The 26,568-nt window shown below is 40.8% G+C and overlaps 1 protein-coding gene across 1 annotated transcript in view; it reads right to left on the reverse strand.

Moving 5' to 3' along the window:
- The window catches only part of hdlbpa (high density lipoprotein binding protein a), a 50,197-nt gene that overhangs the window by 8,430 nt on the left and 15,199 nt on the right, over nt 1–26,568 (reverse strand). The window contains exons 2-23 of the mRNA XM_063046219.1: nt 24,580–24,655; nt 22,394–22,506; nt 21,160–21,314; nt 20,155–20,370; nt 19,491–19,697; nt 18,499–18,714; nt 17,603–17,809; nt 16,604–16,711; nt 16,174–16,278; nt 14,005–14,083; nt 13,226–13,365; nt 12,362–12,466; nt 11,852–11,965; nt 11,287–11,373; nt 8,307–8,438; nt 7,279–7,497; nt 6,641–6,862; nt 5,733–5,951; nt 4,596–4,734; nt 2,743–2,882; nt 1,785–1,889; nt 1,008–1,142 (exon numbers count right to left, since the gene is read on the reverse strand). Of these exons, the coding sequence (XP_062902289.1) occupies nt 1,008–1,142; nt 1,785–1,889; nt 2,743–2,882; nt 4,596–4,734; nt 5,733–5,951; nt 6,641–6,862; nt 7,279–7,497; nt 8,307–8,438; nt 11,287–11,373; nt 11,852–11,965; nt 12,362–12,466; nt 13,226–13,365; nt 14,005–14,083; nt 16,174–16,278; nt 16,604–16,711; nt 17,603–17,809; nt 18,499–18,714; nt 19,491–19,697; nt 20,155–20,370; nt 21,160–21,314; nt 22,394–22,469 (3,126 nt within the window). The 5' untranslated portion in view covers nt 22,470–22,506; nt 24,580–24,655. The remainder of the gene's footprint in view (nt 1–1,007; nt 1,143–1,784; nt 1,890–2,742; nt 2,883–4,595; nt 4,735–5,732; nt 5,952–6,640; nt 6,863–7,278; nt 7,498–8,306; nt 8,439–11,286; nt 11,374–11,851; nt 11,966–12,361; nt 12,467–13,225; nt 13,366–14,004; nt 14,084–16,173; nt 16,279–16,603; nt 16,712–17,602; nt 17,810–18,498; nt 18,715–19,490; nt 19,698–20,154; nt 20,371–21,159; nt 21,315–22,393; nt 22,507–24,579; nt 24,656–26,568) is intronic.

The raw sequence follows: 26,568 nt of genomic DNA on the forward strand, positions 1-26,568 counted from the left end.
GCTGGATTCCAAGAAGATCACGGAGTGCATCAGCCAACGGCTTGTTAGTGATGGAGCTGGACTTTGTGTACCGTTGTGTTATCAACTGGACTTCCTGTGTACTATTGTGCCACGTTGGTGTGAGTGATTGTCTTGGATGTCTTTATTGGGATTGCAAGATCCTGTTGGACATTGTAGTATATTGCAAGTCCAGTTCACGGGTTCATTGGTAAGAACAACTGTGGGGGAGCTGCATTGCCTCGATTGCGGGAAGGACTGGGTTGAAGCTGCGGTCTTGGCTGTCGCAGCCGCCCAGGAGAGGAGACATGAGGTGGTGTGGAAGAGCCTCTGTGGAGCACACTGGAATTGGCCCCTCCCATTCGTGTTGCCCTCTCGTGTTCACTCAGTGGAAGAACAAGCTGGACCAGGACCATAGTCATGCCACTCAGGGACTTGGGCTATATAATTTTATCTTTTTTCCTTTGTGACTGTATGTTTTTCTGAAATAGTAACCATATGTGCTATTTGTACTATGTGCTGTTGGTAATGCATGTTGCACCTGGTCCCAGAGAAATGCTGTTTCATTTGGTTATATTCATATATGGTTGAATGATAATTAAACTTTGAACTTATAAAGTGTACATCAACTCTCAATGCACTGAATAAGTTCTTCTTGAACTACTTCAACCCCAGTATCAAAGATAAACTGAATCTTAATAGTTCCCGCCCCAGCCAAGTACAATTCACAGCCACAAAATTCTCAGGTTATCTCCAAAACATTAGTAATGTGAGATTTACAAACCTACTGTTTCAGTGAAATCTCAGGATAACCAAGGTCCTATTAAAGTTATGTGCAATTCACTCCACCATTCAAATCTGTAACAAACCATGCCAGGTATCTGGATTACATGAAGGACACTGGTTTAGGCTGAATAATGGCAACTTTAGATGATGCTAGTTGACCCTGGATGATCTCTAATTCGGACATCCTGAAGGGGATCAATTGCCTGGCATTCAAACCAGCTTACCCGGTCCTCCTGCTCCATCTGCAGCTCCTTCACCCGCTCATTTAGCCCCTCTCGAGCTCGTTCCAAATGAGAGGCCAGACCAGTGATTTTAATTATATCAGACTGGTCCTCGGGAGGAGGGACAGCAATGTTCACCTGAATTTAGAGAAAAAAAGTTGACAAATTTAACTGAAAAAGAAGTCTGCTCACTGAACTTAAAAATGGAGAGCCCATTTTGTTTAGTGCAATGGAGGTGCTACCAGTTCATTCTAAACGAAGATTGACAGCGGTAGCTTCTCCCCAAGGTCAGTCAATGTACAAATACGAGATGATAGCAGCCATTAATACCGAAGGCCAGATCTTCCTGAACCATTTCAAAACAAGTTAACAAATGTGTAGCTGGTGAAATCACAGGAAGGTGATGAGAATGTGCAAAAAATATATTTTTCTTTGAATGTATTGATGCAGATGGTTGACAGAGCGAAGAAGCAGACCCTACAGTTTACTGAATCTGTATCTCTACAACTTATGCAAACTACTGCAGAGGGGCATCGGCTTGGAAGGGAGCAACTAGAGAAAATGGTTTGTTTTGAACTACCACAGCAAGCAGTATGGAAGCAATCAATCATGAGGCAGCACAAACTCAATACTAAATGTAGGGTGGGGCAGCTTTATTAGTAACTACTCTACAATGATAAGTAAATGGTAATACTTTCAGACTAACAAGGTGTGATAGCCACTTGCAGTACTCGCGGATCAGAGGAGACCTAAACTGGATATGAAACTTCAAATTCTTACCTCATACTCTTCCATCATCTTGCGTATACCACTTCCCTTCTGACCAATGATGTAACGATGCAAATCAAAGGGCACTTCTACTTCTATAGTGACAGGAACCAGTGCCTAAGATAATCAAAAGAAAAACAACCATGTGAAAGAGACCCTCGAGCCTAAAGTCTACAGCTAGAAATTGCAATTGGTGTCAATTGAAGAATGCACATTCACTGACTGTTTCTAAAACACAAATAAATTTCACAAAAATACACCTGATTCTACAAGTGGACCACCTCTGGTTTCAAATGCACTTCAACTTTGCTTCATGCTAAAACTAATTTGGATCACGGAGAACTGGGCAAAACAATAGCACTGACTCAGAGCTCCAAGTTCAATCCGCATCCCAGATGATGTCTTTAGGAGTTTGCACATTTTCGCTTTTCCCTGTGACTGATTTCCTTCAAGGTGATCTGTTTTCCTCCCACCTCCCACCAGCATGCAGGCTAGTAATCTGCTTCTATCGTGTAGGTAAGTGGTAGAAACTGTTGATAAGGATATGGGGGGGGTATAAAAGATTAAAGTACGAGTCTAAGTGGGTGATTGACCATCAGCACAGGCTGAAGGATCATTTATATTCTGTACTGTATGAACAAGTCTCATTCATTCCATACTGATGGGATCATTGAGAGAAGAAAACTGGAATTGGTGCAAATGGATGCTTGGTGGTCAGCACAAATTCAGGGTGGGTCAAAGATCTCTGTTTGTGCTGCATAGCTTGTTAAATTCTTTGTCTATTGTTTGATATCAGTATTGCTGCTGCTATTTGTTAAATCTGTGGGTCAGCATGGAACTGCATCCTTCAACCACCAGTTATGACCCCTCTTCCACTCTGGCACATGCAGAGCTGGTGTTTTCTTATGGTTTAATGCTATTATTAGTCCAATTTGAAGTCCCCACCCCGCCTTTTTCCTTCCCAACGTACCAGCAAAGCATCTCTGGCTGCCTCACACCGTTCCTTCCGGCCAGAAATGAGAATGATGTCGTTTTTCCGGGGCACAGATGGAGGAAGCTCTTTAACTTCACCATCAGTCTCTCCATTCTCATGAACTTGCTGCTCAGCTACTGTGAGGAAGGAGAAAGTAGAATGCCTGTCAAAAGCATGTGAACTACCCTGGGAAGATGATCAGCTAAGTGTTTAAATGGAGCCACTTGGACAGTTGACCAAAGTTTTGGCTTTGAGGCAACTTGGAGAGTATTGCAAAGTATTTCACTGGTTCCTGTCACTATAGAAGTGAGAAGAGGAAGCACAAAGACCTGGAGGATCACAAGGTCCCAGATGGGTTGAACTTAAAGAAAGAGTGGGCAAGGTTACAGATGATAGTAGAAACACTTCATTTTTAAAGTACCAGGAGTCAAGAGGAACAAGCATGCTGTCGATGGGTGAAAATGACTTCAAGGAACAAGGAGGTTTACAAGAAATAATTTTCAGTGTATGGAAAGGAAGAGGAAATGTAGGGGTAGTGGTAAACAAAAGTGAACAGAATACTCTTTAGCCACATTAAGTTATAACAAGTAGTACCCACCTTCCAAGATCTACTCCCAAGAACTGTACTTCACTGCAAGCAGAACTTGAGAGGACTGTTACCCCACCTCACTTGTATTTTAAAAAGTCCAGATCCAAAATTTAAAAAAGCTCAATACTGCCAAGGGTCCTCCAAAATAATACAGTCGACCTTCACTAATCCGACCTCCTGTAATCCGGTTCCTTCGATAATCCGGCACTAATTATGCTTAATGTGATCCTTCTGTAATTCGGCATTTTCACTAATCTGGCACTCCTCAGGTCCCAATGGTGCCGGATTAGTGAAGGTCGACCTGTACATGCATTACGGACAACTAGCCCTCAACATACCTTCACATGTCCAATTTTGGAAAACAAAGTCTGAAACAATATTTGTTAAATAGAACCCAATAGAAACCTCCATAGTTACAAAGCTCTGCAGATTTGTATTAAACTTCCCATCTGTAGAGAAAATGCATGAGCCAATTGTAAATATTAATGTGACAAAAGCCATACATGTGCAGAAAATGAGAGCTGGACACCAAGGACAGGTCACTGAGCAGGTTGTGACCAAACTAATTTACTCATTATGGGGCATTTATATGTGAAAGTATTAGTTTGTCTTGGTCTTCAAGGACTTATTTTTGTGCTATTTTGTAAGAATGTCCAATCCTGGCACCAATATTTCTTCTCCACTGTACAAACACCAGGCAAACTAGCCAAGGGGAGTTTGAAATATAGGGCATCCCAAGTTACAAACGGGTTCTATTTTTAAAAGAGCTCCCCAAGATGATTTTGTCCATGTTGGAAATACACAAAAGACACTTGACATAGTAACTACACTTCCACAGTACTGAAATGAAAGGCAAAAGATAAAAGAGCAATTGCGAAAAGCAAGAGAGCTTATTCACCCACAAGTCAGACAAGTTGGACTGAGTGGGATTTGTTATTCACTTAAAGCTAGAAATCTTCAATTACCAGGAAAAACTCCAATAATCTGCCATCCACCTATTCAGCAACTCCAATTGTTTGCCATCTGGTTCCCCACACTTCCTTTAAACTCAACAAGATCTCATCTCACTATGGCACTTTAATCTTTAAGTTATAATACTGTAAGGCATCTAGAAGAGTGAAATCAAAGTGAGTTGGTATATGAATTGGAACAACATACCTGCATGCCTCTCATCATAGTCCAAGGTGTACCAGGTTCAGATTTATGACAGGATGCTTGTTAAGGCTAAATGTTCTATTAATTATTATTGCCCACAACATACCCGGGGTCTCCTCGCGTTCAGGGAATTTAATCTGCACATTGTGATCCTTGGTAATCTGTTGCACCTTCAAGCCTTTGGCACCCATCACCACCCGATGGAACTTCTGTGGAATTACGCACTCAATGGTTACCTGAGCTTCCTGCATTGAAACAAGTACAAGTTACCTGGAGTGAAATGCATTCTTTAAACAATTGCAGGATGAAATGTCAGCAATTTACAGTAAAAATAAAAACCTTAAGGGGAGGTCTTGGAATCTCTGGAGTACTTTCCCTCCAAAAAGGTGGAAGGTAGATTAGATAGATTTAAGTAGGAGTCGGGTAACATTTGAAAACCTGATGACACAGCACAGAGGAGCTGCTAGATCAGCCATTTTCTTCTTCTCATGTAATGAAGCAAAGAAAGATGGGAGCCAAAAGAAAAAGACTTGAGAAGAGATTTGGAAGTCACACAAGTACCAACACAGGCATCGAGTCATAATCAGCCTCTTTATTAAGAGTGGCTGTGTGTATGAATGAAATGCACATGACAAAATGGTGCTTGGTCTGAGGATCAGTAAAACTAAGTTTTTAATTGCACAGGTCCCCAATGACAGATTTCTAGTCAGTTATATTCATTAGAGGGAAAAAAAAACATTGATGAGGAAATGAATCAGTTTTCTACAGGTTGGCCTCATTCTTGATCACCACAACCCACACTGATAAAAATCACATCAGCAGCAGCTATATATTATACAGTTGCAAAACTAAATGCCCAGCAAACCAATGTGGTTTTGCCAATTTGCATTCCAGGAAAGCACCCTTGGGTTGTATTGAGTAACATCTGACCGGAGGCCAGTTCGTCTGGAGTCTCCAGAAAAAGATGACTTAATGGCTCTATAAACCATTTATGCGACACAGAACGGAGGATCAGTTTTCTTAACACACATATTGAGTTACTATAGAGGAGGGTCCTCTCCTGTTCAATTCCAAAACATCTTTTAGTAAGACCTACAGCTTGGTCTGAGCATCTAAACAGTGTGCTGTCTACCAATTTCAAGTACTCTGCTCAATCCCTTCGTTCACCAATACCAAATGATTACATTTTTACAGAAGAGGATATTTACAGCCAGGACTAGAATAATGTTCAATTGCTTCGTACCAGATCTTCAATAATCTCCTGCATGCGTTTCTTGGCGGCCTCGACACAATCTTTGGCCCCCTTCAGTGTCACTTTGTCACTCTGGGTTCCAGTACGAGGGAAGCTGACCATCACACCACCATATTCATCTGCAATATCCCGCAAAACCTGCCCTCGGCGAATCACAAAATACCGGTGGTGCTTGGGGTCAACAATCATTTCGTCTTCTACAACTTCTTCCTGAAAAAGGAAACAATGGTGAGGAGTCTCGTCTCCCACGACCAACAGCCGGGCCAAATCTTACTGCAATCGGCGACAAACTTGAGAAGCAGTAAAGTTCATTTTTAAAATACACATTACAAAAACAGGTGGAAAGACAGACAAAACATCTTGTGTGAAGCATATTTACATTTGGATTCACATCACTCCAGACTGTAGATAAGTTCAACATCGTCTTGCATTCAATCAGTATTTGAGCACTGCAGACAAGTCAAAGCTGTTCAGCTTTGTTCAGGCACTGAAGCTTCCTTCACATTATTCTTACAAGGCTTCTCCTTACTCTGCACTTCCCCTTTACTCAGGGGGGTGGGAGCTTCTGCCTTTCCAATACCCAAGCAGGCTCAGAGGGGTAAACCCAGCATCTTGTAGACCACGGAGTCGAGAGCTCAGCAGCCCCAAATTTTATATTAAAATTGGCTTCAGCAACCATGGGCTAATCCACAGAACCAGCAGCTCATCTTCTGAGAAGGTGGCAGAAGAACAGGCCCTAGCAGAGATGGTCCAAGTAACCCAGCTTCCACAGTCAAGTATCACAACCAGAAAATGAGCACTTTGATCAACTATTGTTTTCATCCCAAAAGACACCAACTCACTCACGTACATGTCACTGGATGAAACTGCAATTGTTTATCCAAGGCAACAAACCTTACCAGGTTTTTAATGAGAACTTCCAGTTCCTTTTGAGCATCTTTGACAGCCTCCTCAGTCCCAACAATAGTGATTAGCTCTTGTTCCTTGTCATCTACCATAGGGAATATAATCCGAGCTCCTGTGTTATCCCGCACCTTACGGATGTTGGCTCCGCCCCGTCCAATTAGAAACTTGTGGTACTCTGGCTTGGCTCGCAGCTCACAGGTATAGTTCTTGATTTGCTGTGCATAAGATGCATAAAGTTAGATGAGTGTGCTGAGTGTTAACCTGAGAGCAAAAAAACAGGAGGAGGAGAGCACTTCAAAGTGGGTGGAATAAATTAATGGGAACAGTTTGCTCCCACTTATTTAGCATATAATGAGGATAGGATCAAGTTTAATATCTCATCTAAAGGCCAACAGATATAACCATGTACAATCCTGCATTGTCAACCAAGTTTGAGGGGCCAAAGTCCAAGTGGTATCTAGCAGACAACCTTCTATCTGAGCACTGGATTGGAAATGCTGCTCCTCACAGGAGGGAGAGCACAATACTCTTATGCTGTTACTTTGCAAGATTTTTTCTCCCTTCAGGAACATGCTTCAGTAGCCAGATCTACGTAAAGGCTCTTTTTCAACTCCAGATGTCACTGTGTTACCTTCTCCTCCGCCAGGTGAAGGAGCTGCTTCCTGGCCTTGTCAACCTCCTCGGTAGGACCTCTGATGGTTACCGTGTCACTGCCTGAACCTTCAGTAGGAAAGTGGATGTGTACACCTCCACACTCCTCCATAATGGAGCGGACAAAACGGCCCTTTGCACCAATCAGGGAATTGTGGAGTTTAGCCGGAATGCAAACTTCAACTTCAGTGATATTCGCCTGGAAGGAGAAATACCAATTAACAAAATAGAGGAAAATCTGATAGGTTGAATTCTTCTGTAAATAGGGACGTTAATGCTGCAGAGTGAATTTCATAGCCAGCATTCTAATCAGGGAGTCTTGCCACTTAGTCACCTTGGAATACTTCATTGCTCATTGACCTTGGTGGAACAACTTATCTTTCAAAGCACGTGAACAGCTTCTACAGCTGGTCAGAGGTAGAATTGACGTGTGGGAACGCAAGGGAAAATTCTGGAGAGCTATTAGTTCTGCTCTCACCAAAAGAACCAGTGTCCAACCTGGTACTTATAAAGTCTCCTGACCATGGACCTCAGTGTGGAGTTGGCACATTCTCTCTGTGGCAACTTGGGTTGGCAAGTTGATTAGCTACTGCAAATTGCCCAAGTACGTGGAAAACATTTACATGAATTGTGGTGGGGATTTGGAGAAAAGGGAGGAAGGGGAAAGAATAAAAAAGGATGCTTAATGGCCAGGACAAACAACTGAAAGGCTAGTTTCCATGCTGTACAACATCAACTTTTACTACAACGAGCAATAGCTTGAATATAATTTTTCCTCCAGGTCGGAAAGTAGTACAATATTTTCCCGATCTTTCATCTAAACTCCACCTCTTCCAACAGTCTAAATAAAATGACAAAATGAATAGTGGACAGGAACCTTCTGCTTCAATCAACTTAGTACAATTAGATGCTATAAGGCAGCAGAAATCATGTAGACTATACAGGAAGAATATGTAACACTCCTCTCCAAGAACTTTAATTTGCAGAGTAACTGGAAGTGACCCCTACCAGTTCCTTCTGGATAGCCAGAATCCTGGAACGAGCTGCTTCACAATTGGATTTCTTTCCTGTGATAACGATCATCTCAGAGTTGCTGTTCTCTGCTGGCAGATCAATCTTTGTATTAGTTTCTTCACGAATCTGGAAATAATTCAAGAAAAAGAATCTGTAATACGCTCAAAGATGCCATCATTTTGAGTTGGTGATATGAAAGTCAGTAGCTGTTACCATGGATTGGTGGGGGGGGGGGGGGTCACAAATTATAATTAGCCAAAAGCCAGTCTTTACCAGACACTTAAGCATTTTCAAAAAAATAAATCCAGAGGGAAAAAAAAAGATTTGCAGACCCAATTCCTTGAAACCTTTGATATATGGATCATACACTAATGTTAAGGTTTTTTTTTTTAAATTCACTTGCCAAGGCAGAGGTGTTAATAATTCTTACTTCCAAAAGACAGCAATAGAAAATATCTGGTTCTAGGCCCACCAAAAAGGAACATTACTCAACAATAAGCCTTTGACAAATGCAGGAACTCATCCTTTTCCGCAAATGAATCACATTGTGAGACACTGAATGCTACTGAGGTTCTCTTTTCTTGGATCACTCAACATCAGTACTTTTCAAGTAAGTGTGAAGAGGTGGAAATCTATAGAATATTAAACTGGAAAGAGAATTAAATAGCAACTTATCTAAATGGTACTTGCATGGGCTACAAAACTATTGATCCTTTCATATGCCAAACTACCCCAGGTCAGTGTGTCAAGATAGGAGATAATGATTCGAGGGTTTGAGGTGGCTGGCAAAGCCAATATTGGACCCACATGCACCTTCTTCCATAGAGCAGCAGGTGTATGACAACAGGATGGGTGGGTTGGTAGCAAGATGGTAGGCTGCTTTTACTGCTTAAACTGGACTTAATGTTTCCCACCTGGACTAGAAATTCCTTCACTCCGCCTGTGGGCCAGTTCTTTACAAGCCACCCCACCTCCAGCCTTCCAGGAGACTTAAGAATATCTAACTCTTTTTCCTCAGTCCATCTGGGTAATCGCTACACGGCCAAGCTTAGTTTTGGAGAATCTGAGATACAATGAGCTGCCACAAGCAAGTGGAATCAGAATGTTAAATGGCAAAGAACATCAGTGTGGGTAGTTACACTTGTTAGTCCATTCAGAAAAATAGCAAGGCAGAGATGACAAACCCAGCAGACAAGCAAAGTGGGGGTAGAGAGGAAGCTACACATTTCAATTAAAAAAAGCAAAAATCATCACTCCAATCAAGAACACTAGACAAATATGAAATGTCCACAGCAGCAGCCTCCAAAAGACAATTGAGGATATCCAAAATATGGTCACATATCCAGAAACAGTAGCAATAATATTCTTCTCCACTAAGGTTATCACTGAAATAGCCCAGGGAAATGAACTGAATAATAACAAAAATATTTCACTGAAGCACCAGACACAAAAGGCTAATATTGTACTCAACTTTGGGAAATCTTAAAATTTCTGTCCGGTATGTCACCATCAAGAACTTTGCCAAACAGATCCAAAATAGGATGTACATCAGGGAGGGATTAGCATAAATCAAATATTTATTCCATACCAGTACCACAAACATTGCCTGTTCAAACCCACGTCTCTTCTCTTCCCACACAAGAGGTGCAACCTTTACCCCCTTTTCCTCCATTTCTATCATCCAATAGCCCATATACCCCTGCCAGAACAAAAGACAATCTATTTGCACTGTTGAAAGCCAGGTTCATTAACTTCTAGATATCTGGTCACCTCCAATGCTCTCTCATGCATTTGCAAACAGTTCAATGCCAAAAGAAAAAAGGTCGGGGGGGCGGGGGAAAGAGGGGAGGGAGGGGACAAGCTGGCAGGTGATAAGTAGACCAGGTGAGGGGAGAAGTTGGTGGGTAGGAGAGGGCCAATTCTTCTCCTCTCCGTCTGATTCTTGAATGGACGTTGAACCCACACACAGTAATTGATTTATTTTTCTATATTATCACGTATTGCATTGTACTGCTGCCACTAAGTTAACAAATGCTGGTGATATGAAAGCAGATTCTGATGTGAGAAGCTGGGAGGTAGGAGACACACCTCCTAGTTTCTCACCTGATACCCCTTACCCATGCACCTTCCCACTCACCTGGTTAACCTATCACCCGCTAGCTTGTACCTTACTCTGGTTTCTGCCACTTTCTTTTCCAGTCCAGACGAAGGGTCTCAGCCCGAAACGCCAACTGTCCATTTCCCTGCAAAGATGCTGCCTGACCTGCTGAGGTCCTCAAGCATTTGTGAGCTGCTAACGGTGATGAGAGTGGCTTCCGGTAGCTATAGCAAGCACTTCTGCTCTGCAACTGGTCATTAACCAGGTTTCACGAGCACAGCATCAACTGCACTGTCAAGACAGAATAATCCAAACACAAATCTTGGATTCTTTCTATCATGTCTAATTAGGTACACTGTCCACTCAACAGGGAGTTTATCTAGCAATAACAATACTCAGTGAAAAGATTCCACAGGAATGTTGCAAAGAAAACAGAAAAAGGCTGACACAGATTCAAGCACTACATGCACAGGAAACTGACAAATTGGCCAAGGAAAAGCAAATTGATCTACTAGTTACACCTGGTCAGATTGCTCAAAATGACATTGAACTAAGTGTATAGGCAGTGACTGAGGCTCTTAAATATTAATTCAATACCTGCAGTTATGGTGATAGAGTCGGTAATACTGTATGGAAACACACCCTTTGGCCTACTGTGCACTTGTGGGATTTTCTGTTTTCAATATACTTGGTCTACAATTCCCTCTACTTCTAATGATTTAAATGAATAAAAAGGTATGAGTATGAAATAAGTTAATGAGAACAATCCCAATGTTAATCATTAAATCAGCTCTTCCTGGTCATGTGTATTGTTCCAAGAGCAGTGAATACCCGACTTAGAAAATCAGTAAATAAGCAAAGTCCGCAAGTTCATACCTTCTTGATATTTGCTCCTCCCTTCCCAATGATGTTTTTGTGGAACTGCTTGAAGATAGGCACAGAGACGGAATAACTATTTTCCACCTAAATTTAAAGGCGAATACAAATCACAGTGTTAATATGAAGGTATAGCTCATCCTTGCCCGACTGCTCCCAACCCACAATTTTAACTAACAATACACCTGTAGCTTCCCCTTAACATAAATGAAAGTAATTTAATTTTAGAAGCCACAGCATATAAGTTATAGCCAGAGTTTTATTTTAAAAACTGCCAGTCACAAGACTGATTGCTCAAAGTTACTTTCCTGCAATATTTGTAGATTTACAGCTAATGCATTGTGATTAGTCATCTACTGTCAGCACACAATTCTGAAGTAATAAAAAATATACTAAACTCACCCACCTTTATCCCAACCCATGAGCTGCAGAACAGAAGGTCCATTTCAATAACTAACTTTGTGCAAACCCAAGTCTTATAACTACACTTTGCATTACAGAAATGGCATAGTTTCCCCATGTGTTCTGCTAACTCAAAACTGATTTGGCTCAGGCCAGCACTTACAAGTTCAGCTACAATTTTGTTCAGAAACTTGGCACATTTCTCCACTTCATTTTTGGGACCACGCAGTTGCACTATATCACTCTTTTGATTTGGATCTGGGAAATTAATTATAACCTGAAAAAGTTTGGGATACATACAGTTCAAGTTAAAAGTTTGTCATCTGACTGTAATTATATACACAACCAAATAAAACATTCCTCCAGACCACAGTGCATCCACATAACACACACAGCACATAAATCAAAAGATACTAGAAGTTAAAAATACAATTCAAAATTCATGTAGTAAAGCGCAGCAAAGGCAAACAGTTCGCTGTCCTCGTGACAAGATCTTCGTGGTAACAGGGTTTTCATTAGTCTCACAGCAGTTCCCCATTCTGGCAGCCCTCGCCCTGATGCTCCTGTGCCTCCACAGTTACATAGGGAGTTTAACAAAAGGAATGGAAGTTGACACGTGATGGTGGTGGTGAGAGAGGGAAAAAAAAGAAAAACTTCTCCCAGCATTGATCACCTCAGGGAACTTGTCACGGATCTCCTTGACCTTCTCCCCCTTCTGGCCAATGATTGTGCGGTGGAAACGATGCTCGATGATCAAATCCTTGGTGCGCTCATTTTCCTGTGGATCAATAAAGCAATTTGAAATCAATTGCTGCATTCAACTGTACTTAAAGCTGAAAAAAAACACCTACTTACATGATTGGCACTTGCCAATCTAGATTTGATGAGTGCTGCGAGCTAGAGCTGTAAAATAAAATGGATTCTATGTTCTCAATCCCAAATCAAGAGTTAAAAATGATTTCTTGTTTTCAAATTATATGGAAGCTAGCATAATAAATCAACATTTTAATGCTATACCCATACTGACTAAAATAGAGGCAACTTTAGTTACCTTGTAGGAATCTAGAACATACAAAGTGTACCAGGAATTCCCAAATCTCAGCAAGCACAAGCTTTCAAGTTATTTTAAAAACTATGTGAAAACTCTCAAAAATTTCTCAAGTAAATGCACAGAGTCTTTCAGAATTTGATCTAGTCAAGTTTTAAATGCAGGAGCTCTTAGCCAGGTTAATAAAAAATGTCTTTAATAGCCTTAGCAACTCTATAGACCCGCAAAATAAACTAAATATATATTTTTTAAAGCCAGAGCTCTCATTCCAAGTAACGCATGCACATCAACAACTTTTGGAAGAGGCTGGGTTAGATGCGATTTACCATCGTGCAACATTTCACATATAGGAAGCTTGCAACTTCGTTTTATCACTTAGCCACATTCAAGTTATCTTAGTTTCAGTGGAGCCAGCAGAACCGAGATTATACTTTTAATAGTCAGTCTGAACCACTTTGCTGCCACATCTTTTCATTCTCCACTACTCACCATTCTGGATGCAAGCTCCAACAATTCCTTCTTAGCATCTTGAACTCCTTGTGGATCACCTTCAATTCGGATCAAATTGCTTTTCTCATTATCAGGAGGGATTCGCACCAAGACCTTGTACTGATCCTTGATGCGATTTACTTTTTTAAAAAAAAAGCCCAAAGAGAACAATTACAGAGTGTAGGTCCACATAATAGCAGTTTGCTTAAAGCTCAGGTCTTGTTATTTAGTGTTATAATGAGAGGTAATAACTTATTGTCAGACTGAAATTCTCCTTCAGTTTTCTCAGACCTGGTTTTCAGTTGTGAGGAGAACACACACCAGGATTTGCAATCAGACACCGGCATTCAAATATTTTAAAGCCAGGGGCAAACAGTTCATTGCTTATCCAACCTGCCACGTCAAGTCTGCATATTTTCTCTTCTGTACTGTGCTCAGTTCCAGTGCAGTTTCCCCCTTGCTGGTTTATCCTCTACACTAAAAACACAAAATTTCTTCAGGCTACTTGCTTTTACAAATTTCTAGACTACTACTTAGGGTCAGACGTGCCAGTCTGTCTAGCATTCCCTCCCCCACCCATTTTCCCTCACATACACCTGTGGATCAAGAGGAAATCTCACCAGATGTGGAGGAATACAACTCCTTAACATAACTGAAGCACAAAGTGCCAATTAGAGATAATGATAATTTAAGACTGTCCACTAGACACTTCCTGCTATTTTCATCAATTTTAATTTAATTTGAATAAGAATTGTTCACTCTTGCATCTGGATACTTACTGTTTGCTCCATTCTTTCCAATTAGATGACGGTGAAATTTGGGATCAATTGTCAACTCAGTGTAGTCCATACGATTAACCTGAAATTTATAATAAACCAAATGTTAAGACAATGGAGTTCTGTTAATTTGCCTGAATCAATGCAGACATCTGTGTGTTTCAGTAATTTGCACCATTGTAGGCAAGTTCAGGGAAGTTTGCAATTTGTTTGTCCCAGCCAAGTCATTTAACCATTCAGGTGTCTCCCACTGTAGATATACAATTCAAGGGAAGCACTGTCTTACCTCAATACGTTGGGTTGACAATGTCATTGTAATTATTGAAACATCTAAGGGCATATAAAAAAATAATGTACTTTTGAGTTTGAGAGACTTACCAGGAGTATCTCCGGAAGAATGCACGTTTGTTATGAAAATAAAGACTTCTATATCAACAGTTTTAGTGTCTCTCCAGTGATTTCGATCACACTGGCATTGGAGAGTGTCCAGAAGTGGTTCCTGAGAATTATTCCAGGAATGAAAGAGTTAACATACGAGGCGCATACTATGGCTCTGGGCCTATATTTGCTGGACTTTAGAATGGATGGGGAGGGGGTATGAAGGATGTCATTGAAATCTATTGAATATTGAAAGGCCTACATAGAGTTGACATGGAGAGGATGCTTCATATTGTGGGGAGTCTAAGACTAGAGAGCACAGCCTCAGAATACAAGGACGTCCCTTTAGAACACAGGTGAGGAATTTCATTAGCCGGAGGGTGGTGAATCTGTGGAATTCATTGCCGCAGACACCATAGAGGCCACATCATTGGGTATATTTAAAGCAGATGTTAATGATTTGCAAGGGCATTAAGAGGTTAGAGAAGGCAGAAGAATGGGGTTGATACGGAAAATGGATCAGCCACGATGAAATGGTGGAGAAGACTAAATGGGCTGAATGGCATAATTCTGTCCCATATCATACACCATTAAATGCAATTGTATCGCAGGCTACAAAATTAAAGCTATAGAAGCACATCTACAGACTAGTTCGCACTGCAAAACCCTCATGCGACATTCATTAAAACAACAAATCAGTAAAGTCACCATACCATTCCAAATTTATTCTTTAGGTGTTACTGCAGAAGAAATGAACACTAATCAGAAGCAGATATATCCACTCCTGAAGTCACAGATGAATCGAAAGATGTTAGGGCAGAGGAATGAAAGTTAGAGGGCAATGTCTGAGTGTCGAGACAATTTGGCTCAGCTGCCAATAGTCAGTTCTCTAGATTCTAGTCAACTTCAGAATAATTTCCACTAGGGCTGTTGAATGATACACTTGGACAAATGTTGCAAGCAGCCAATTTCCTGATCCTGTGTTATGTGTAGAGACAAGTCCCTACGGAACTCAAGTGGAGTAATAGTGAACAAGTGCACTTGGTAACACCAAAGACTTTTTCCACCATGAGCCCAATTAAGAGTAGGCAGACACGGGTAAATCTATTTGGCCAATTACCATTCTTTTGCAGTTGGGAAGCTTCCATTTTATTGGACAAGAATCAATTCTATAACCAAATTAAACTAGCTTGTCTAGTGATACCAATAGCAGAGGCTACACTATTGTCAGGGTCAGGGGTACTTCATGCTTTCAGCACACAGGCACTTCTTCATCGAGTGCAGTTAATTAAGCTATTAGAAGACCAATTTCTGGCAGAGTCCAGAATGGATCATTCATTTAGCAGTGCCGTCTAATCAGGACAGCAAATGCTTCAGCCTAGCCTCTACATGTGGCTAGAAATGTCAGTGCAGCCTTTTGGTCCGTAAAGGCCTATGATCATTGTTAGCAAAGTATGGCTACAATACAGACCTTTGTATTGATCATTTGCCATGGGATTTTTCCATGACCTCAGTTTGACATACGCCTCTGGTTCAACCTTTTGATAACTATCTAATCAACACGTTTGCAATGGTTACCAGTATTTCATAAATCCCCTGAACTCTAAACAAGCACAGTGATTCTGTTGTTCTTTTCCAAAATGATTACTTTTTAAAATATAGGCCATAAAATATGATTTTTAAAATCATAAATATGTAAATATTAATTATTAAGACTCCCCAGTAACTAATACACAAAATCTTGCTGAAAAGATACTTGGTAAATTTCAAAGATGTTTCTAATCCAATACTCACCAGGTCCTGCACAACAATTTCAATTTGCTGTTGGACTTGTTGCACCTCCTTGGTTGGACCTTCCAGACAAATCTTATCCTCACCATCAGTGAATTCAATATATACCTGCACCAGGATTGACAACGGAAGCACAGAATAAAATCAATCTTCAGTGAAAACAACCCATTTGAGAAACCTCCTTTGTGTACAACAGCAAAAGTCAAATAGGTCCGAAAGGGTCACATTCATCTTCCAGTTCAGAGAAAGGAAACCACACAACTACTCACTTTGAATATTGGGCTACAGAAGCTGCAATATTCCAAAGTCAATGTCAAAAGCCAAATGAGTTTTATAGTATACAAAAGATTGGAACAAAGTACCCATTAAACATATGCAACCAAGTGAATGTTGCCAATTATACAAGTTACTGGAGTAGTCGCGCTTTCTGTACCTTTGGCATTTGCTGTGTGATGCGGCTCAGATTCTGACCTTTCTTTCCAATTATGAAGCGATGTAGCCAAGATGGGGCAGAAACACTTGCTACTGTAAAACTATTTGCCTTAAAAAGAGAGAAAATATCAGCCATCTCATCATGCACAGTAGCTTTGTGTCTGACCTCTTTCACTTTTGTTAAGTACTGAAATAATACTGTACTGCTTTTCATACAGATATTATTGGAACTTGGGACTGATACTGCTACACTAATAAAGTTTGTACAATTTCAAAAAAACAGAAGTCAAAGCACACATTCTGGAAAAAAGCTAAGGTGGTCATAAAGGATAGGACTCCTGTGTCACTGCCTTTACTGTCAGATTGTTTTATATAACTAGAAAACTGATACCACCACAAACCATTTTGACAAAGAGCATCACATCTCCAGGACACAGAGATCCATAGAGACTTGATATTTGAACACATTGAGTTTAAGTTGATAAGGTACTGTGGGACAAGAGAAGGAACGGCGAGTGAAATAATATGCAAATTCACAATAGATCTTCAGTACTGCAAGAGGCAACCATCAAAATTGACAAGATGAAAGATCGGAGCTAATTGGTGTCAGATGCTGACGATTTTAGAGCTGGTCAGATTGTCTCAAAGAGGGGATTTTCTGCACCTTCCTCCACTTACGTCAGAAAAACGGACGGGCCATCATCTCTGGAAATACCTTGTGCAGAAGGAACAAATTAATCTTATATAGCTCAACATGAACATACTGTCACTTGTTAGGTCTCTAATTCTCCTCCCCTCCCAAATCCACAGCACAAGGAAAGATTGCTGTTTGACCAAATATCCAATTTACCCCCCCCCCCACCCCAGCTCTCCCAAGATAAACCTGCACCAGTGAAAGCAAGATGCTCCAGGATGTCACTTGATTTGAAAAGCTGTTTAAATAAAATGTCAAATTGGACAAATTTCTATCATTATGAAATGTAGCATGAAATTCACTTACTTTAGCATAGACTTCGGTTAGAGCCTGTCCAAGTTTATCAGGTTCACCACGAAGGATGACAGTTTCAGAGTTGCTATCCGAGGGTGGGATTTCGACCGATACTCCAGTCCGTTCCAAGATCTCCTGCAATGAGTTGCCTTTGGGTCCAATAACATACTTGTGTTGTGATTTTTTCACCTCCACTGCAATTGTTGTGGTTTTGCTTTTCTAAAAGAAAATAATAAATTTAAGCTTATCCCACAAAGAAACTCTGAGTATATCCTTGTGCAACAAAAACACAACTTAATCTTAGAATGCAACAAGTTGCCCAATTTCAGCTGTGATGAACCGAATATCACCTCTGTCTAGTGTTGGTGGGGAAAAAGGATGTGTTTATTGGGGAACAGGAGTGTAAAAGATAATTAGAGATGAAGTAGCCAAATTAAAACTTATGCCAATTAAATGCTTGGGTAGAGCAGAAAACGAACATCACTGTCCTGGAATCTTTTGGAAGGTCAAGCAACACAAGCTGGAGGGAAGTGACAATGCAAATCAAGTCAGTTTAAAATGGCCAGGCTTGCTCAGCAATTCCAGAATTCTGCTTTTACTCCAGTGTTCAACTGTAATAGTCTTCATGATGTGCAGCATAGTATTGGTTAACGTCATTGTTATACACACTCGAGTTCCAATCTTCCTATCAAAGCAAACATTTCATTGTTTTAAACGTTTCATTTGAACCCCCTCTCACCAAGGAGCATGAGGGAACATGAAGGGCAGTCCCTGTTGCATTACACCAAGTCAGGTCACAACCTTGACCGGTACGTGCCACAGAACTGCCAAGTCAACCTTGAGCACTCATAAAGGAACCAAGGAAAGCTCTGTCAGGCAGTATGCATCTCATGATAGACCCTTTTTACCTTGTCCTCATAGATCCTCTTGATGCGGTTAACAGCTTGTGCAACCTGTTCTTTCTCTCCAGTGATGACAATCTCATTTTTCATAACACTTGGTGGTGGGATATTGATTCGAGTCCCAGTCTCCTGCATCAGCTCTCCAGCGGTCTTATTATAGGGTCCAGCAATAAACGTGTGATATACTTTCTCAATGTTGATCCTTTCGACTGCACGCTTATCCTGTAGGAAATGCAGAAGAGTTCAGCAGCAAAACCAGGGCTAAAAGCAGCAGCTTTTTCAGAATTGGACTCTGTTGAAAGGAGTCAATACTAACACTACTCTGAATCACCTATTCATAATCTCAATGGAATGGGACTTGGCAATGGAAAGACTTCCTCTCCACTCCCCCCCAATCAAAAAGGTGAGAGGGAAAAGCGTATCATATATAGCTCTTAGCTACAAGTTTAAGAGGAAGTGACAGGCTACTGAGAAAGGAGATGTCTTTAGACAAGACTCTACAGCAACCTTTCCACATGTCCATTTCAAACGGATGGCACACTGCGGGATGACTGCCTTCTTTCTATACTGAAGGGCATGGTGGTACAAACTACTACCACCATGATCAACTACCATAGGTTTGATAGAAAGAAAATATAAATAAATTGGGTTTAAAATCTAAAGAGACAAATTTAAAGAGATACAGATGGAACTTGCAAGTGGATAGAATGCCCATAGATGTAATTCAAATCAAAAGAAACAATTCATATAGGAAGGAAAATAGAGAAGAGGTTTCCCAAGTGCCATTTAATTGCATCAGACACATTGTCAGTGGCAGAGGGCACAGAATATGATTGCCCCATTACCAAGATTGCAGAGGACTAGTTGGAGAAATGATGCCAAAAGATATATAAAGACAGCATCTCAAATTTGCCAAGAAGTCTTATTCCAAGGTATACACTGACCCAACTCCTGGGATAACATCCAAAAATCAGTTACGAAAGGTCTTCTGTATGTACCTGTTCAGCAGAAATCAGCAAGATTTCATGGCGTGCCTTCTCAATGCCTTCTTTTGTGCCAGTTATTTTAATCTGGTTGCTGGGATCATCGGGACGAGGAATCTGGATCTTAGTTGCTGTTTTTAGTTCCAACTCCTGCAGTTTCTCACCACTTTTTCCAATCACAAAACGATGATGTTCTTTGGGGATGGTTACTGTTGCTGAGGCCTGAGGCAGTGGACAATCAGTCAATCAAATACTGTGTAACCAGCCAAAATAAAACAACCTCGCAGTGACACCAAGAATCCAATCAGAGTAAAATATCTGAATGAAAAATCACTTAAAAATAATCAGATTCCATAAACAAAGATCTGGGACAGCAATAAACTAGAAATTGAAAATTGAACAGCCTAGTCCTTTTTACGAGTGTGACAGGAATTCTACACACAAAAAACAAGCTCATCTCAGATCTAGGCTTTCACATTTGATCAATGCATATTAACAATTATCCACTCTTATTCTACTCAAGGAATGTTTATACTTGTACAGCATACTCCAACCAGATCCCTTTAAAATAACAAAAATGCAACATCTCTCCCCTTCCATCTGTACCAGATCAAGTTCTGTTTCTCTCCAAGAGCTTGGAGATTCCCTCTTGGTCCTCTCCAGTCCACAGAGTGTCTACCTGAGTCTGCAGTTTAGCAACAATCTCCTTCCTTGCTTTCATGACAGCTTCAAGCTTTCCAGAAACCATGATGGAAAGACCTTGGTCCTTGGCCAATGAGAGTTCAATGTGCGCACCGGTCTTCTGCATGATATCCAGACAGATTTTAGCCTGGTCTCCTTCTCCAAATTGGTTCATTTCTTTGTACTTGCGTTCTTCCAATGGCACATGAAAAACCTGGTACAAAACAAAAACTTAAAATGTTAAAACAAAAAGAAAATGTCAAAACATCAACTGTCATTTCTCTCTGTAGATGCTGCCTGACCCACTGAGTTGATTTTTTACCATATTATGCGTGCTCCAGATTACCAGCACCTGCAGTCTTGTGTCTACAAAAAGCTAATCCCTTGTTACTTTTTTAAAAAAAATATATACTCACAATTCTCTTGGTTTTCTGACTACTATTCAAACAAATTTAGTCATTTAATTACCAACTTTCTCTTCCAACAAGTTATTGAACCAATGTTTTCTTCCAATGGCATTGCTATTACCGTCACCGCCCCCAGCCCCAACTGTCTATACCAATAACAGCTCTCTATGTACTTGGTTAAATCATCTGCTGAATGCTTCTAACATTTTTCTTTATTATAATAACTCTTAAGCAGAGATAAAACAAATGCTGGAAATATTCAGCAAGTCAAGCAGCATCTGTGGAAAGGTAACAGGGTTATCGTTTCACCCCCAGGATCCTATATCAGAACAAATGATCCTTCAATGCAGATCTGAATCCAACCTGTGCTAAAGGGTGGAAAGAGGATTATGTTTGAGCTAATATTCATTATCAGTACAGCAAAATATTCACAACTCAAACAAGGTTTGAATACAGGAAGTGTGAATGGAACCATTATTACTCCCATTCAATTTCCAATGCAAAAATCAGTTCTCTACACATTACTACTTGCCAAATCCACTCAGGAAATCTTACACTTCATTTCATACACAAGTCAAATGCAACCAGCCATATACCTGGGTGATAAGAGAAGATTTGAGTGGTCGGATTTTGGTCCATGCTCCAGATGGTTCTGTTGTAGTCTCTACAGAAGTTGCTTTCTCAGGGAGAGGAGGAAATGCTTCCTTGTAAGTTGGTACCAAATCAGTCTCATCCTCAGAGCCAACATTTGCTATGGGCGAAGAAGAATTTTGTTTGGTTAAAGTCCGTTAAAAATTAACTTTTAAACTGCATGTTCATTTTATACCATTGCAATTAAAATTTTTTTGGAAAAGTAATACCATAATTGACATTTTAATCCAAAAAAATGCATATGCAATGGACTCTTGCTTGATGGTTCAGGCAATAGATGGGCTGAGGAACAGTAACATTAAAAAAAAAAGGCAGAAATAAGAGTGAAAAATATAGCAGCAGAACCAACAGCAGCTTGATACCAAAACAGGCCTGAAGATACTCAAGTTTCATTTATTAGCTATTCAGTGTCTAGTAGAAGTCTGTCAGCTTATTTACAATATATCACAACAAGACAATGCACCTCACACAAACAGAATTACTGATCATGCTTTAGACAAGGTTTCCTGCCAGGTCTAGTTTTTGTATCAGCTGAAGCAATGAAGCAAGCTCCTGGCCTGCTATTAATTTCAACCAAAAGGAGTGTAGCCTGGAGCCAGTGGACTTTATTCTTCCTAGGTACACTGAGGAGCCAAACAGCACTTGTGTGCAAACAGGAATCATTCTCTCCTTCCCGGTGGGGGGGGGAACCATCAATGTTTATTTGGAAACCAAACTAGACAATGGCTCAGGTCCAGAAGTATGTTACAATAACCCAAATGCTCAATGGTTTTTGTATTAAAATATTGCAAGTGGCAGTAGCTTCATTTACTAGACAAGAGATCTCCCATTCTCCCTCTTAACTACCAAGAACTATGGACACCCATCATGTATTCATTACAGCTAAGAGGATAAAGCTTGAATGATTGGAACTATTCAGTCACCCTGGTTCCAAATTAATACACCATCAAGAGAGCCAGGCATTGTCTAATGGCTTGTAAAAAAAAAATTCTACAAAAAACTGGGAAGTGAGATAAAGCTAGATGGCCAACAGGCAATCGTTTCTACCTGTGAGAAGTAAACCAGGTTGAAACAACACCCCCCTCAAGATCAAAAAGTCTCAGGACAGATAAAGAACAAGGACATTGGCAACCCAGACCAACCATTCGTACTAAAAAATAAATCAAGCTGTTCACTGACCTTGGACCTGTTGCTCATCAAGGCCACTTCTGTGCTCAGCAAAGCTTTCAGGTGTCAATACAGCCACAGAGCTCATTGTCGAAATCCCACGTACACGAGGTCCGGGTATGCCACTGCAAAGGATGGCAGCATTAGCACAGTCTTGGCCAAATCAAGAAATAGGACTAAGTGAGGGTAGTTTACCACCAGCTCTGCCATTTAATTAGGTCATAGCTGATCCATCTTTAGCCTCATCACCACTCGCCCACTTTCAGCAATCCCAAATTCCTTCCAGTTTGGGAAAGATCTGTCAATATCCACCTGGAGATATCGGCAACCCCAAGTTTAAGTAATGAAACTTCACTCTCAGGAAAACTACAGAGGGAAAAGAAACACTATGAGGCCGAGACCCTTCATCAGGACTGGTTAAAAAAGAGAGAAGTCAGAGTAAGAAGATGGGGGGGAGAAGAGGAAGAAGTACAAGGTCGTAGGTGATAAGTGAAACTGGGAGAGGGGGAGGATAGTGAAGTAAGAGCTGGGAGGTTTATTGGTGAAAGAGGTAAGGGCTGGGGGGGGGTGAGGGAGGGAAAAAAAAGAATCAGACAGGAGAGGGTAGAAGACCATGCAAGAAAGGGAAAGAGGAGGAGCACCAGAGGGAGGTGATGGGCAGGTAAGGTAAGGTGAGAGGGGGGAAAACAGGAATGGGGAATGGTGAAGGAGAGGGGGTACAAGTACCAGAAGTTCAAGTAATTGATGTTCATGCCATCAGGTTGGAAGCTGCCCAGACAGAATACAAGGGGTGGCTCCTCCAATCCGTGTATGGCCTCATCGTGACAGTAGAGGCAGCCATGGACTGACATGTCAGAATGAGAAGTGGAATTAAAATGTGGGCTTGCCAGTATTCAACAACTCTACAGCTCCAAGGAGGAGATTTGCAAATATCTGTGACTTTGAGAGGCCTTCATCATTCTAGTCTTAAATAGGTGATACCGTATTCTGTAACGCAGTTCCTGAAAGCCACAGTATGGGAAACATCCTCCCAGTATCCAACTCAGAAATCGTTTCCAAATGATTGCCTCTCATTCCTCTTTAGGAGTGAATACATGATCCACACCCACCCAAATCCTGTGCTCCTTTATTGCTTATTTTGCTTTCCAAATAATTCGCTCATCTACCTGGTTCCCCTTTAAACTCGGGCAAAACGTGATACTGTCCTACTGGGGTCAACATTTGGAAAAATCATGACATTACATCAGTATTAGATTCCAGCACATCCAATCCATGAAATAAAATGTTACGTATGTTGTTGAAATACCCCAAAATCTAAGTGGCAGTGTTAATTAAAATAAGACCAGTTAACAATAATGGCAAACAATTAACATGAAATCATTGTTATACCACAGTAATGCAGATAGCTCAAAATCTGTTGCAAAAGAGGATTTAGAGACGCTGCAAAAGAAAAAGCCCCATACTAGTGGTGGGAGAATCAACCCATTAGCTTTTCCTAATGAAGAGGCCAAGAGATGACCCAAGAGGTAAGCTTCAAACTGCAGAGTAAATGTAGAGAAGACACTTCCTCCTATACCACAACCCAAAGGTAGGAATCATTAACGAGAAACTCAGATTCCAAATTGGAATTGGTGGCAACAACTTTAGCCAAATCTGAGCTCACTAGAAGGTAGTGAAGAAAATAGCAGGGAGTAGTGCAAGAACAATTCGAAGCCAGACAACAAGGGCAAAAGCTGATGGAATGTAAAACACAGGAAAAGTAGTGTTCCTGTGCTGTAAATTTATATATAATGCTTCCCTTATCCTTACCCAGCCTCAATCTCTAGCAGGCTTTGATAATACTGTACCCTGCTCCAGCACAAAACTTAGACAAGATGATTTTCAGTATGTCATTGGACTGCTTAGAGATCATGCACAAGCTCCACCAAGTAGGGTCTAATGTGATCATTTCAAGGAACCCAAGCCAGGTCTAGGCACCGAAGCTGATGCGCCTAAAACAACTAACTTAACACACTAACGAAGGCTGCGACTGTTTCCCCTTTCACTACATGTAGCAGTCCCTTTTGCAAACTGAGGGAGTGCTCATTCAAGAATTTACAGTTGTGTGGCACAAGTGAGCCAGGAGGGGCAGGTGGAAGATGGGATTGCAGGGCACTGTATCTCAATAAATAGATAAAATAATTGTAGACAATACTTACCAGCTAAATGGTCAGTTGCCAGAAAGTCCGTCCTGTAGGTGGATGCCTGCCCACGTCAGCCTGCCAGCTTTTTAATCTGCAGGAGACAGTGACAGAAATAGTCAACAAAGAGCATGTTGGTGAATAAGCAACTTGAACTGTTACATCCAGGGGCATATCATGTAAGGGATCAAGTTACCTTCCCCTCACCTCAGATGCCCCACACCAGCTAACCTATTTGTATTTACATACTAAATATTGAAGCATTTATAACCTAGTTACCAAAATGTGGTTCACAATTTACTAGGGGCAATTGCAGAGAATTGTCCCTCAGCAGTTTTCAATGCTTTATATGGAGTAGGCATGAGAACCATAGTTAACATCGAGGGTAACGAGAACACCCTATTTGAGAGTTAACAGAAAATGCAAGTACAGATATCTTAGCATCTAGAGGCAGAGAGGTGCTTAAGGAATATAGGTCCAGTATCCCTTATCCAAAATTTGAATTTCTCTTTCAAGCGCTGACAAATACAAAATTCCACAAGGCGCTGAGAAAGTTCCCAGATGATGCTCTCAGAACCACAGACAGTTCTGAGAAGTGACCTCACACATGTAATGAAAAATAGAAAAAACACTGCATAAAGCAAAAAGAAAAATGAAGTTCCTGATCGTGTATCTTCAGCGGAGTGAACATACGCCGCTTCATGGTACGCTGATCATGAAACAAGCTGAGATCTATCATGACAGACTGAAAATTAAGGTAATTGAATATTCAGCAGGCTGGTTTGCTTCTGCTGATCATGAAGGAGAGAAATTCATGAGTTTGTGAAGATCATCGCTGATGAAAGTCTAACACAAAAACAAGCCTACAATGCTGATTGGGTTTTATGTAAGGTATAAAACCAAAGTAAAATACAACTACTGTTACCTTTTACTCAAAACACGCCATTGCAGGTACTCTGCTGATGCTGTTTTTGTTACTCTGTGTCCATTTTCATTACATTAAATGACATGCAATCTTTTTTAAAAAGCTGTTAAGTAGATGTGTGATGAACAGGTGTGAGACAAAGACCGGTCACTGGTAGCACACAAATTCAGAGTTGAAAATGTGATCCAAAACTATCTTATTATGTATTCCCAAATACTTCCGGTCTTGAGCATTTTGGATAAGGGGTTCTTGACCTGTATTTGTAATCCTCAATTATGTAATACAATTACACTGACAAAGAGAAAAAATTCTAGTTTAACAGGTCACAGCAACAGGAATTTTAAAAAATGGTACTTTTAGGAATTAGTGCACCACACGCAAAATGCTGGAACTCAGATCAGGCAGCATCTATTGAAATGAATAAACAGTCAATGTTTCAGACCTAGAAAGGAAGGGAGAAGACACCAAAAAGGTGGTGGGAAGGGGAAGGAGGATTAGCTAGAAAATGAGAGGTGATGCCAGGTGAGTAAGAAAGGTGACGGGCTGGAGAAGTGAGGATATAGAGAGGCCCAGGTTTAGGAGCTTGTTGATTAGTACTGAGCATAATGTTGAATGCTGAACTGTAATCAATAAACAGCAGCCTGACGTAGATACTGCTGTTGTCCAGATGATGCAACGCAGAGTCGAGAGCCAGTGAGATTGCATCAGCTGTAGAAGTACTTATTGTGGCAAAAGGCAAAAGGCAAATTGCAAAAAGGTCCAGGAGAGAGTGTGGGGAGACGCGAGGGGAAATCTTAGAAAACAATACATTGCAGGCTACCACCAAACTCACCAAGGTCCCAGTTCCCACACACCCTCCTGGCTCACTGGAACTTTTAATACTATGCATGACATCTTAAAAACTGTAAAATGTGTGCATATGTAATTCTTCAGCAAGAGCATAATTAACAGTTACAAATGTGGAAAACATCAGATTAAATGCAAATATTCACAGAGAGATTTAGAGGGAGGTTGGGAGATAGATGACAAAACATTGGATATGACAATTTTTTTGCCTGCACAATTGCAAAGAGACACATTTG

Source organism: Mobula hypostoma, chromosome 4, assembly GCF_963921235.1.
Source record: "Mobula hypostoma chromosome 4, sMobHyp1.1, whole genome shotgun sequence".
Lineage (NCBI taxonomy): Eukaryota > Metazoa > Chordata > Chondrichthyes > Myliobatiformes > Myliobatidae > Mobula > Mobula hypostoma.